The sequence below is a fragment of the Durio zibethinus genome, chromosome 17 (genome assembly GCF_047325235.1).
Source record: "Durio zibethinus cultivar Kanyao isolate XHJ-2024 chromosome 17, ASM4732523v1, whole genome shotgun sequence".
Taxonomy (NCBI): Eukaryota; Viridiplantae; Streptophyta; class Magnoliopsida; order Malvales; family Malvaceae; genus Durio; species Durio zibethinus.
Window position 1 is genome coordinate 5,194,612 of NC_143178.1, and position 14,163 is coordinate 5,208,774.

The 14,163-nt window shown below is 32.3% G+C and overlaps 2 protein-coding genes across 5 annotated transcripts; one reads left to right on the top strand and one right to left on the bottom strand.

Moving 5' to 3' along the window:
- Positions 1–5,516: 5,516 nt before the first annotated feature.
- Positions 5,517–10,276, bottom strand: LOC111287397 (rab GTPase-activating protein 22-like). 4 transcript variants are annotated; one of them, XM_022877945.2, is made up of 5 exons: positions 9,838–10,276; positions 7,903–8,038; positions 7,716–7,765; positions 7,205–7,258; positions 5,517–7,063 (listed from the first exon to the last, which is right to left on the bottom strand). In XM_022877945.2, exons 1-5 carry the CDS (start codon positions 10,149–10,151, stop codon positions 5,812–5,814), a joined length of 1,806 nt encoding a protein of 601 aa, XP_022733680.2. In that variant the 5' UTR covers positions 10,152–10,276; the 3' UTR covers positions 5,517–5,811. The 4 variants fall into 4 exon arrangements, with proteins under 4 accessions (XP_022733680.2, XP_022733691.2, XP_022733673.2 ...); XM_022877956.2 differs by having other exon boundaries at positions 9,491–10,270; XM_022877938.2 differs by having other exon boundaries at positions 7,205–7,315; positions 9,838–10,255.
- A 2,190-nt stretch (positions 10,277–12,466) lies between these two features.
- LOC111287418 (uncharacterized) lies at positions 12,467–13,564 on the top strand. Its single transcript, XM_022877969.2, has one exon. The coding sequence runs from the start codon at positions 13,027–13,029 to the stop codon at positions 13,495–13,497; it is 471 nt and encodes a 156-aa protein (XP_022733704.2). The 5' UTR covers positions 12,467–13,026; the 3' UTR covers positions 13,498–13,564.
- The last annotated feature ends 599 nt before the right edge of the window (positions 13,565–14,163 follow it).

A 14,163-nucleotide genomic window follows, 5' to 3' on the forward strand; every position in this document is an offset into this window, starting at 1 on the left:
ATGGAAAATGTATTTTGATGGGGCTGCTAATACCATAATACATAAAATTAAGGCAATTTCTCCAAAAAGGCATTATTACTCCATTACAATAAAATTGAACTTCAATTGCACTAATAATGTGACTGAATATGAGGCCTGTGTTATATAACCATTTTCTATATAGGGATTAGATGTCATTGGTCATATTACTCCAAAAGCATCACACGAAAATAGATTTATTTTTGTGATGATTGATTACTTTACTAAATGGGTCAGAGTAGCTTCTTTTACAAATGTAATTCGATCAGTAGTTTGTAGTTTATCAAGAGACAAATAATCTGTAGATATGGGCTCCCAAAAAGGATCATTTCAGATAATGCAAAGAACTTAAACAATAAGATGTTGCAATAAGTATATGCTTTGTTCAAAATTAAACATAATAATTCAGCTCTATACTACTCAAAAATGAATGAAGCAGTAGAAGTTAAAAATAAGAATGTCGAAAGATTCTGAAAAAGATAACATAAATGTATAAAAACTGGCATGAGAAATTGCATTTTGTTTTGGATGCCTATCAAACATTAGCATGCACCTCTACTGGGACAACTTTGTTTTCCTTGGTTTATGGGATGAAAGTTATATTATTAGTGAAAGTAAAAATTTCATCCTTGAGAGTCTTAAGAGAAATGGGATTAAAAAAAGCTAAATGGATTCAAGAGTGCGATGAGCAATTAAACTTCATTGAAGAGAAAAGATTAGTAATGCTCTGTCATTGTCAACTATACCAAAGAAAAATGATGAAAGCTCATTACAAAAAGGCTTGTCCTCATTAATTTTGAGAAAAATAATTAATGTTGAAAAGAATCCTCTCGAGTCAACATGATGATAGAGAAAAATGGATCTCAAATTTGGAATGATCGTTTGTTGTGAAAAATGCCTTTTCAGGATAAGCCCTAATTTTATCAGAAATGGATGGAGATGACCTGTTTAATCCCATAAATTTTGATGTCGTAAAAAAATACTTTGCTTAAAAAAAAGAGAAAAAAAATGAGAGTTCAAGTTAAAAATCTGAAATGGTAGCTTCAACTAAATGGAGGTTTATCTAAGTTCAAAATTTGTAAAGGTGACTTGAATAAGGAGGATATTACATCATTCGTGAGGTGCATCAAAGCCAATATCAGTGAATTTTTGAAAAGTTGTGAAGTGCTGAGGATATTATATGGTTCAATTTTTGAAAAAATCTAAAATATGTTATCATGATTATCTGATTATTTGTCTTAGGGCATTATTACCTCAAATGACCATTTTTATATGCCTTTTTTTGGTCCCATTGCCATCATTTGTAATCTGTTTCTTATTCAAATAAATGATATCCATTTCATATTATCTATGTCTCACATTTAATCTTGACCTTTTTCTTTTCGTGCTTTGCCATGAATAGAAAAAATGTATAATTTGCATCTTATATTTTGAAATTAGGATAATAATTAATAATTAAATAATGTCATGAAGGATTGTGCATTACTTTAGGAAAGTTAAAGGGATGAAGGCAAAAGATGAAATCTTCAAAGTTTGGTAAAAGCATTGGTTTTGAAAATTCCCTTTAAAAAAAAGATGAGTTCCTATTTTGAGTGACGAAAAATGGATTTGATTCTCCTTGTGAAAAGTATGCAGAAAAAAAAATCTTGAGAACTTTAGTACCGCAATTGAAATTTTGATGCATTTTCATAGAATATACATTCATTTTGGTCGCATTGTCGCTTAATTACATATTTAATTTTTTATCTTGGCTCAAACCAGATCATTTTATTTTTTTGACTCACGGTTCGATCTCGGTCACTCAATTTTTAATCTAGATTCAGTCCAAATCATTTTATTTTTTTGACTCGTGGCTCGATCTCGTTCACTTAATGTTTGATCTCGACTCAGTCTAGATCATTTTATTTTTCTGACTTGCGACTCATCTCAGTCACTCAATGTTTGATCTCAGCTCGATCCAGATTATTTTATTTTTTTGACTTACGGCTCATCCTACTCACTCAATTTTTAATATCGCTCGGTCTAAATTATTTTATTTTTTACTCAGTTCGATCTTGGTCACTCAATTTTTAATTTTGGCTCGGTCCAAATCATTTTATTTTTTTACTCACGACTCAATTTTGATCACTTAATGTTTGATCTCGGCTCAATCTAGATCATTTTATTTTTTTGACTAGCAGTTTGATCCCAATCACTCAATTTTTTATCTCGGCTCGGTTTAGATCATTTTATTTTTTTAACTCGCGACTTATCTCGATCACTTAATTTTTTATCTCGGTTCAATCCAAATTATTTTATTTGTCTGACTCACGATTTGATCCCAGTCTCTTATTTTGATTTTAGCTCTATCCAGATCATTTTATTTTTTGACTCGCAATTCGATCTTAGTCGCTTAATTTCAATTTTGACTCAATCTAAATCATTTTAATTTTTTGAATTATAGCTCAATCTCAATCATTTTCACTTTTATATTTTGGTATACCTCAATTAATTTCAACTTTGATTTAGTTTAGTCGTTTTCATATTTTAATTTGATTTCAGTATTGGGCCCGAACATAATGGCTATCTATGTCTTTGCATTATTCCTGTTTCACAGAAATGTGCAAAGAAGGGTAATTATAGACACTTATTTTTGTCTGGGTATTTTACTTATTGGGCCCAATAGTGATTAGTTGAATACAGGCTTTAGGCTTAATCATCATTATTATTATTATTATTATTATTTTGATTTTGTCTTTTGCAAGAAATCAGCGAAGTTGTTGGATTCCCATGTGTGAATTGAAATCGAGCATTGGTTTTTTAATTGGATCAGTGGAATCATTGACCACAATAAAATCCCATGATTCAAGTATAGATTAATGCTATTAAATCCCTAAATTTTTGTTAAATAAACGCTATAAATGAATATCTAAATCACACAAAGTAAGCAAAGAGAAGAATCTGGGTTCTAGGTTTTTACAGCTATTTGGACGAATATGTTTTCTAGATTAGTTTATCTTTTTGGAGGTTCTGGGGTTTGATGGAAAGTGAAACTATTTGGGATCTTTTCAAAAATTTGAAAGAGGGTGAGTTTTCTAGAAAAATATGAAAAAATTTATGTTTTGGGAAGAACATATGAATTTTTCGGTAGGTTTTGAATTTTTAGCCAAGTTCCAATTAGTTTTCAAGAAACTGATGACCAAATCCAATTTTCGACGGTTAAGTCTGGAAATCCTAGAAAGAGGCGAGATAGAAAAAGGAGTTAGAGAGAGAGAGCTAAGGCAAGTATAAGGAAAAACGAAAGATTTTGCCTTTTATACTGTGCCAAAATGGCGTTGTTCTGAAGTACTTAGATTTACGCGTCGACCCATTGACTCGCGTGATGATTCGCGCTCCAATCCCAACCCAATCGTAGTTTTTTTATTTTCTTTTTATTTTCTATTTACATTTTTATTTATTTTTTTCTAGATTTTTTTATTTATTTTCTATTTATATTTTATTTATTTTTATTCTTTTTAGATTTTCTTTAATTTCATTTATTATCATTATTATTATTCTACTTATTTTTAAATCAAATATTTTCATGAATTTTTTTAAAAAATAATAATAAAATAATAATAATAAAAGTTTTTAAAATGAATTCATAATTGCTATCAAACTATTTGAGAATTTTTCTTGAATTTAAATTTTTATGAATTCTACTAAACTATTAAAAAATCTCATAAATAAATTTTTATAAAAAAATTATTGTTAATAAAATATTTTATACTTTACCCTACCAAATTATTAGAAAATTTGCATCTTAAATTAAATCTTACTAAACTATTGAAATATTTAATATATTTTCTAAAAAATAATTTTATAAAAAAATCTCACCAAACTATTAAGAAAATTGTATCAAAGTAAATTTTACTAAACTATTAAAAAATTTTACTGATTATTTCTTTAACTAAAATTTAAATGAATTCGACGATGGAGTCTCTTCAGGGTGAGACACTAATCTCTATTTATACTTCTGAGGTGAAAGAATTATGTTAAATTGCTACCAAACTATTAGAGTAATTTTAAGATTAATTTTCAATATTAAATATTTTAATAAATCATAAATATGGTTAAGGCTTAGATAATTTAAAATCAAACTGATACCATCCTTTGGAAGGGTACTGTGAGGGTGCTATAACTTTTTTCATACGTAACCGTATTCCCGAATCTAAAATCTATTTTCGTGGAGTAAAATTTACTATTTAAAGATACCTAAATCAATCTTTAAATATGATAGATTCGATCAAGTGACCAATCACACCTAAATAATAAAAGATTAGTGATGACTCCTTTAATACATATCTAACAGTAAATCTACAGATCTATATTTTATGATAAAAAAATTAATGATGATTCTTTTAATACATATTTAACAATAAATCTACAAATTTATATTTTATGACATTACCCACTTAATTTCTTGAAAACTCATAATATTAATTCTTCTTTTAGCCATTGCATTACTTATCTCTACAAACTTATCAATTAATGATCCTATATTTTAAGTAGCTAAGCATAATTTAACCCTATAGACCAGCTTCTTTACTCATTTTCGTCTACCAAAACACGAAAACCTTGCCTATTTGACATTGTACCCGAGCGACGATGCGACGCGTCACTTCCGGGCGATGACCTAGTAACCTTTGCATATTTAACGATATATTTGGGCTCGGATGCGGCATTTCGTTAGGAGGCGACGACTCAATAAATTTTTTTGTTTTAGTCTTTCATTAGGGTTTGATTATATTTTACACTAGATGTCAACTTATCGCAACATTCCTCCTTTATTCGGATTTAAAATCGACAGTGTGACAACATACAAGAGGAGTTTTACTAATATTTTTATAAAATCTACAAATCTCATTAACAGTAATTTTTTAAAAAAAAAATCAAAATTGGATTGTTTAAGGAAAAATAAAATAAAAAAATTCAAAACATTACTATTAAATTAAAAAATAAATTTAATTTAATTAATTCATATAATAAATTTTTTTAAAAAAATAATATTTAATAATTTTAAAATTATATTTTAACGCTTACAAATTATAACAAAATTTCTTCTTTCAAATCATACCTATGTCGTAAAAATATTGAAATAAACTCTCATATTGCTTTATGAATATGTTTACCTAATTAATTTGACAGATAGTGGAATTTAATTCCAAACAAATTCAACCCATTTGGTAAGACTTTGAATGAACATATAGAATGCATTTATTTAATTCCTTAACCAACTAGTATTTTTAGCAAAGATAAACTGAAAATTTCCAAATAAATTAAGAAAAACGTCACTTTTATTTATTCAAACGCATTACACATATTCCCTGTGGGTTTTTTTTTTTTTAATTTTTAATTTTTTATTCAAAAGAATCAGAGAAAAGAGAAGCTGCCAGAAGAGAAACCAGTCTGAACAGGGTTAACCGGGTTGCAACAAAAGTAAACAGTAATGCCAAAGAACCGAAACGAAAGGAGAAAACTAACGTGCAAGATTCTATCGTTCAATAACTGCAAGCAAGCTAAACATTCTAAACTGCTGATTTTTTCAGCGTTGCCACCATCACTCAGATGAAGCACGAGTGCGGGCAATACATCATGGTACATCCCATAATTTACTTGGAACAGGGAATTGGCTATCACACCGCTTGTTTCAAGCAGAAATGTCAAGTAACTTGGATCCCTTAGTTTAGGGATCCCTAAATGGTGCAGGAGTCGAGGAAAGTTTTAAAAAAATCAGTGAAGGAAATTGGAAAAAAGAAAAAAGGCAGATTAGTCCTAAATCTTATCGTGCAGGTTGACCACCAAGTCATGGGCATCATCAAGAAGCTTCCAGACATCCAGATGTCCGGCCAAACTATTGCATTCTCTCATTATCTCATCCATGCTGCTATACTTCTCTATGATTAGTTTCCTCCTTTGTAAAACACAAGCTGCTATTGCATAAAGCAAAAGATCATCAGTTGGGGGAGCTCTAATTCTCATCCTCCCCCAAGCAGACTTTGCAATACCTGCACGAATCGCAGCCTGGTCTGCCCATGTCACTTCCCAGAGGCAAAGTGTCTGCTCAAAGTTTAACTCCCTCCGAAAAAGAACTACAACCATTCTATATACAAAGAAGCAATCTTCTGCTTGAAGATTCTCCAGGTGTCTATATAAATGAATATCCTTACACTTGATTATCTTGGACACAATGTTTAACTGTCTTCTAATGCCCACTTCATCAAGTCGGAAATTATGACGAGCTCTTTTCATGAAACCAGCAAAGCACCAGAAGGCCTCAGAGTCATCTTCTACCACTGAGATAATTGGAGAGAGCAGATCGCTCATTCCTTGGCAGTAACCTATCTCAGGATCGTAAAGCGCATAGGCCTCAAGGATAGCAACAAGACGAGCAGCATGAAAAATCCGGCATGGCTCTAAGTGATCACAATCCTTCAAGCCAACACTCTCAGCTAACCGTTGTGCTTTGATTTCTGATACTGCGGCCGGAGCTGGAGAGTAAACCATCCATTCATCATTTGCCCTCACAGCATCAAGGCGTATGATTCTCTGCCATGTGGCAAAATCTTCATCCATGTGGGATTTGGACCTGCCTTCTATCTCGGAGGGAGAGGAGCTATCATTATCATCTTCATCAATATTATTTTCCTCAGTTGTTACTGAGGCAACGAGGGGTGTGTTTCCATGTTCTTCAGAGGAGTCAGAATCAGATGAATCTATCTCTCCAGTAGAGGCATATTCACAAGTGACCACACTCTTATCAACATCTCCCTTCAAAAATGAGTCAGTAGATAGAAGGGTTTGATGACTTCGATCACATAGAGGGTGATCAAAATCATCAACCACAGGGCTTCCTCCCTCAGTGGAGTGTGACCACCTACCACTAACCACATCCTCTAAGCCTAGAGAATCATGAACTTGACTGTCTTCATTGCAGCTGTTTCCAACAGTTTCCTTCAACTTACAGCTCTTCTTGATACGTTTAAGAATTTGGCGGCACTGTTTCCGCAAGCTTTCATACTCTTTTCTGTATCAGAAATAAATAAGTAAACAAATAAAACACCAAAGAAAAAGAGATAGAGAAGGGAAAAGGAAGATGGTAACAGTAACAAAGCATTGGCTGATGAATCTGTGTATTAAAGAAGCAAAAGAAAGAAAATAAATATACCTTTTCTGAGTTCTAATAGAATCTCTTCCTTCCTTCGAACTGTTGAAGTCATATCTGTTCAAGCATGCAGACATCAAAGTTAGATGGTATAACTGGTCATTTATGACCCACCTGTAAAATGCATAAGAAAACATCTCCTCAAAAAATTTGTTTTCCAGATAAGTGATTAATATGACGAATAATTACAAATGAAGAAAAACTCAAGCAGCAAGAAAAAATAAGAGGTTAAAATAGATACTTGGAGCATACAATTCAAATGAATACATATAATAATCCATTTTCCCTCCTCTTTAACCAAGGCTTTGTTTCCAGTTAAAAATCATTGAGACAATGAATAGTTCGAAAAGCACCATGATAAAATGATGATACAAGGATTCATTAGAAAAAGTAATCAGGCACACTAGCCAGTGATTTGAAAGGAGCAAATTAACCTAGAGGTTAAAGATTTAAAAGGAGAAAGGTTTATTCGAATCAAACTATACAGTAGTACATAAAAGTATATGAATCTTACACTTCAAGGAGGAAAGGCCACACCTCTGCTCTAATACTTGGATCAACACCCTGTATTTGAAGATGCAAAGAATGAATTCTCAAGCAGCAATGACATATCCACTAAAACAGAATAAACCAGATACAATCTGTAACAAACTCAGATGAACGAGAAGGCAAATAAGTATGAAACAAGTTTAATAACATACTCCATTTCGAATTGTCTTCAGAAGCTTGACACCATCATCAAGGAGTTTCCCATCTGCTGTGAATAAATTTTTCCATCGTTTAGGTAGAAGGGCATGCTTTCTTCTCCTATGAGACCAAGGTGATTTTAGAATACCCCTGCAAAAAAAAAAAAAAAAGAAACAAAATTACTAACTCTTTTTATCAAGATATAAGCTTATGATAATCATAGATGGAAAAACGAATGTAAATGAAATTAATAGGCAGTAAATATGAATAGCAGTTCCAATCATTTTGGAGAAGTTCACAAAAGGCTAAGGGGTCTTAACATTATACCCTTTATAATTCAATAGTCATTTAAGGTCTTAATATTTTATTGCAATCAATCAAACCCTCAATCTTCTTTTTTGACTCAATTGAATCATTAAATGAATGAAATCTAGTAATGTGACAAAATTTAATCAATGAATCCCCAAACTATAGCCAGTTGAATCCTTAGAGAGATCTTAGAGAGAGAAGGATAGAGAAAATAGAGAAGAAAAAAGAAAAAAAGAAAAGCTTATTTTATTTAATTTTCACATATATATTAAATACGTCATGTGGCAACCTTTCATCTATTTTATTGATGTCACATGAAATTTTATCTTAATTGACAAAAAAATTAACATTGCTAACTTTTCATCCAAATAAAAGCTTAATTAGATGCATATAAATATTGGAGGGGTTGACTGATTGAAATAAAAAAATAAAGATTTGGATGATTTTTTAAATTATAATTCAGGACTTTTTATACTCTTTAACCTTCACAAAATAACAGCATAATTTTTTCTGTCCAAGCATGATTTATGAAAGATACACTATAGGAGTCCATAAGCTTCCAAAAATGCAATACATCACATGAGGAAACAAAACTTGTGGAACCCTCAACTGAGTAATGCTACAAGTTGAGTAGATACGTGGAGGAGTGAAGACAAGCAAGTGAAAAACTGCAAATAGAGGCGATTGCAATCACCAAGAGGGTCTGTAACTGTTGCAAATGAAGATGAGAACAAACAAAAATCACAACTCCACTGCAACGACTAAAAGGTCCAAATCCTAATGAACAGCCTATCATGAAGTACTATTAAAATGGCCGTAATATCATACTTGAAATAAAAAATTTAATGGCTTTTGCTCAAATTTTGCTTAACGAATTCGATTCCGAAAGTGACCGCTACTACTACCAAAAAGTGAAAAGAATTGCAACATTAGACTAGTATGATCAACATCAGTATTCAAAATGTTAAGGCTTTCAAAATTACTTTGAAAGAAAGTGTATATATATATAAACAACCGAACAATAATCGGATTAAGAACCTCTGGAGAGAGGAAAAGACGATGAGATTGAAATCGAACTCTTATTAACAACTTAAGGAACATGACAGTGATGGAATTGATTCGACTACTTTCAGATCAGTGATTTAGAAACCGAAAGAAAGAAAAAAAAAAGAAGGAAATTTAAGGAAAAAAAAAGAAGGTTGGAATCTATAAAACCCTGCCAAAGATAAGTAGAAATCTTTAAAATAAAATGAAAAGGATTAGTTTAAGTTCAACAGAAAAAAGGAGACTCACCGATCATTTGGAAGTGGTGAGGAGGAAGATGAGGAAGATGACGATGACGACGAAGAAGCAACAACTAATAAAACCGATCGCAAATGAATCCACAATGACGATGATGAAGAAGAAGTATTTGACGGCGATGATGATGGTGATGAGGATGTGTGACTTCGTCGTAAGGCTCTCATTAAAGGTTTCTGTTCCGTAAGCATGTCGAATTCTATCTATCAAATTTACCTAATTAATAATCAAAAGCAATCTAAGCTCTCTACTCTCTAGGCTGTGTAATCATGGACAAGATTTTGAATGAGAATGAAGCTACGATTTTTGACAACCTTTTTTTTGCTCTTTTTTTTTTTTACCTACGAGAGTAGATGACGGTGGCGGCGAGTGCGATGCCGGCCATAGCAGTGACGGCGATGGCTATGCCAGAGGGTGAAACCGCAGAATAAGATGACCAGAAACCGCCGCCACCGCCACCTCGGCCGCCGCGAGTACCAGTGGTAGCTTCAGCAAATACGACACATTTCCCCAAACCAGTAGTAACGCCGCTACCGGATGAGAGAAATTGCATGAAAATGGCACAGTACGACAAAATGACAGTTAAGCCCAAGCACAAATCCCAATTTGACTTTCGCTTTTTCTTTTGCTTCTTATGGAAGAAAGCACTAACCATCACCTAACGGAGGAACCGATTGGTTTTTTCTGAGTAATTTTTGTTTGATTTTGGATTTTTTTTTTTTTTTCAATTCAAAGCTTTTGCTCTCTTTTCATGAAAGGAACTTAACTATTTTAATACAGTATATATTTAATATTTAAGTCCTGATAACTATATCTATATCTTTCTTTTCCCTTCATAATTGTGCGAGATGGAAGTGTGTTAGACAAAAGCAGACGGGAGACTTCAGATTTCGTGGTTGGGAAAAAGTTGGATCTTTTAGCTCGGCCCAGTTATCCCTAATTTAGCCGATATTTAGTTTCACTGGGCCATAATATCGACCTCCGTTTTCCCTTTTTTTTTTAAACAAAAAATTAGTAGAATTACTTAAAGCCGTTAAGTTTCGTCGGTCGCCAAATCTTTTAATTGGCAATCGAACGGTGCTCTACCAACGATCAGTGGCCGACGACTTAAATATAAAATTACAAAAAAAAAAAAGAGACCCGTCCAATATGCAAATGGTCATTTGTCCCTTTTAGTTTTCACTCGAGTGCTTAATCAAATATTCAAACTCGTCCCATCTCCACTTTCAAGTTTCGACCAACAAAAAAATTGCAACAAAAGATGCTGAGAATTAAACAAAAAGTCAAAAGGATAAGGGCTTGTGGGTAATTGTTGCTAGTATAATTTGTAGGAAGGATTTTATCGAATAACTGTGGAATACGTGGAGGAAAAGTTTGCCAATAGCATGGGGAGACAATGCCCACATTTATGCCGGACGACATGCCGTTGCTTTGGTCCGCACTATAATCTAAAAGAAGTCACATGGTGTATGAGATTATATTCTTCTTCTTCATGTTTTTTTAGAAGACAAATTTTCATATAAAAAAATTTTCTCCAATCTAATGGTATGAAAAGAAATTTTTTTTCTCGCCAATCAAGGCTCAATCTTTAATACACTAAATTGATATAAAAAATTACTTTGTTAAAATAATTTAAGAATAAAATTAAGTCTAAAAAAAATAGAAAGTTATTTCGTAAGCTGTGATCATATTATAAAAAAATAAAAAATTTAAATCTAATAAAGAGATAATCATATGTAAGTGATTGTAGATTTTATTTAATTTCGTTTATGGAGTTTTAAGAATATATTGTTGATGTGTAAGTTAATTTTGCAATAAAAGTATATTATTAGAATGGATTGATGTATAAACAATCAATGAATCGGGTATTTACTGTTTATTCATAGAGTGGATTGAACGTTCTGTCATTCATGGCTCTAGACTCCTGAGAAAGTTGCCATGATTTGGAATTGGAATTGGAATAGCAGTTTCTACAAAAACAAAAAGGACAGGAAGCTGCATTATGGGCTGGGCCTACAGGGGAATGACAGTGCTATCGGTTGCGACATCGGACCTTCTGATAAGAAATCCAACGCAAATCATGGGACTTTGTCACTTGTTGAATGGACGCAACAAAAGCTGGACCAAAAAAAAAAGGCAATACCTAAAATAAACCAACTTTATTCCCTTCATGGTTCAGCATCATAAAATTTTACACGAAATTAAAATATTATCACGTGTTTGTTTGTTTATTAAGTTTTTATTAATTTTTATAACTATGTTATAATAAAATAAGTGTCAAGCTTTTTTTTAATTTTTTACTTGTGAAATTTAAAAATTTTAGAGTTAACATGTAAAATAATTTTTTAAATAATAAAACATCAATGAATATAACATTTGATGCGTTGCCGATTGTTATTATTTTCTTGAGGCAAAAGACAAATGGTAGTGCCTTAAATCACTCGCTTATAATTCATTATAGGGTCGAATTCATTATAGGGTCGATATAATAGAATAAGAAATTATATATATATATATAATAGTAAATTTTTTGGTGAAAAAAAAATTTCACCATCTAGAAATAGAGAAAAACAAAATAAATTATAAATGTTAGAGATTTGAATTTTAAATTTATTGAATATTATTTTTTAAAAATAATTATATAAATTAGATGAATTAAATTGTGAGACAAGAAAGCCAAAAATGGGATGCCTTAAGTGGTTGAAAAATAGGCAAAAAGAGAATTTCCCTATTTTCTGAAGTCCTCTTTAAACATGATGCAACATTTTTCACATACTTTTTCTGGACATGGTTTTTAGTTTGCTTAATGTACAATCCTTTTTTAAGAAAGATGCTTTGAATCTTTCTTTCCACCGTCCTTTTGAAAAGATAACAAATCATCTAAAAGGAGATCAACATCAACACGGAAATCCATTTCCTTTATAAATTAAACTCTTAAGTTTTAATTGATGGATCAAAAATTTTAAAATCAACGCCATGAAATTTGCTTGACATAACGTATTCATAATTTTAATCACTGCATTTTCATTATGTTATTATTTTAGTAATTATTTAGAATTAATCTTTTTTTTTGTGAAAATTAATAATCTTTGAGATTCCCCAAGCATTTATAGTAAGGGCCTATGATTATTTTTCATGTTGAAAAATTTTCACTTTCAGTTTTTCTAAAATGTTTATTTTAGGAGATGGAGAGCAAAAGAAAATATAAGAAAGACAATCAACCAAATACACCAAACTATATCGGAACGGAATCATTTGAAATTTCCGTTCTTTGTTTCAAAAGTTTACACACAAAACATCAATCAGACTTCAACATAAGGACGGCCATAAGTAGCAGTCATTTAGTTGTTGAACTACTCCTTACAGAAGCCTGCAATCAGCTCAACTTCCACCCAACTACTTAATTTCCTCCTCTTAAAGTATTTCATATAACCCTCAAGCCTACACACCACCCTACCAATCCATTCCTCAAATTAAATCTTGAAAACATCACATATTCGCTTCATAATATCTCCTAATTCACCTCAGAAATGACTAGCAACGGCTGCCGGAAAGATGATCAGCGTGCTGGGGCGGAGATTGTTTATGGGGTTGAAGAGTGCTACCGCCATTCCATCGAGCTCCTGGAGGAGCTGGGGTTCCCTAAAGGTGTGCTTCCTTTGCAAGACCTGGAAGAATGTGGAAGAGTTAGGGAAACAGGGTTTGTCTGGATGAAACAGAAGGCCCCGTATGAGCATTTCTTTGTTGGGACAAATACTCGGGTGAGCTATTCCACGGAGGTTACTGCATACGTTGAGAAGTTCAAGATGAAGAAGATGACTGGGGTTAAGAGCAAACAGGTTTTTCTATGGGTGCCTATAACTGAGATGAGCATCGAGGACCCCGCCAGGAACAAAATATATTTCAAGACTCCGATGGGGATCGGTAAATCTTTCCCCATCACGGCTTTCATGACGGATGAGGAGAAGCAGAAGTATTTGGCGGAGAAAACCAATGAATGAAATACTAATGCTTTGGATTACTCACAGTGAGGATACAATAAACAATTTATTGATGCTGTTGAACTCTTTAATTGATTATTACTGCAATTTATATCTTGGTTTTCTTACAATTCATATACGAGACTTCTATGAAAATTTGATCATAAGGTTAGTTCTTCCCGGAAGAAGTGGATGATGATTACACAAATCATCCTTCCCGTAGAATCACGTCCTTTTGCTATTAAAATAGGAAACCATTGAATCACTGAATATTCCTAAAACCAAAAATATAATACAAAGTAAATATGTTGTGTGTTTGTCCTGATTAAATTTCTTTTATGCGGAATATTGACCAACCCTGTACGGTCCAGAGGAGCAACAAAATGATCTTGCAGGTTGGCTAAGTAAACTTAAGTGATCTGACTAATCTCCATCTGATATACTACTTTTTTTTTTTGGCTACATTAATAGTCGATGCAAGCAACTCTGTTTTGACAGGGGAAGTTTTTGCCAAAATCAAGGTCTAATTATTCATTCAAGTGATCTTAAGAATGAACTTAGCCGGGCTCTAGGTGCAAAAATGGAAACATTGTATTAGTCTAGCTAGCCAGCAACGTATGCACTGTGCAGAAATTCAAGAAGCGTGGAAATTTTGACACAATGAATGAATTCATGTGTATGAAACTT

Bases quoted from the DNA above. Each gene is read 5' to 3' on its own strand.
- LOC111287418 (XM_022877969.2), top strand. From the start codon at position 13,027: ATGACTAGCAACGGCTGCCGGAAAGATGATCAGCGTGCTGGGGCGGAG.
- LOC111287397 (XM_022877938.2), bottom strand. From the start codon at position 10,151: ATGGTTAGTGCTTTCTTCCATAAGAAGCAAAAGAAAAAGCGAAAGTCA. The intron at 8,039-9,837 runs GTAAAAAAAAAA...TTTTTTTTGCAG, and splicing joins ACCGTCATCTACTCTCGTAG to GGGTATTCTAAAATCACCTT. The intron at 7,766-7,902 runs GTATGTTATTAA...CTTCAAATACAG, and splicing joins TGAAGACAATTCGAAATGGA to GGTGTTGATCCAAGTATTAG.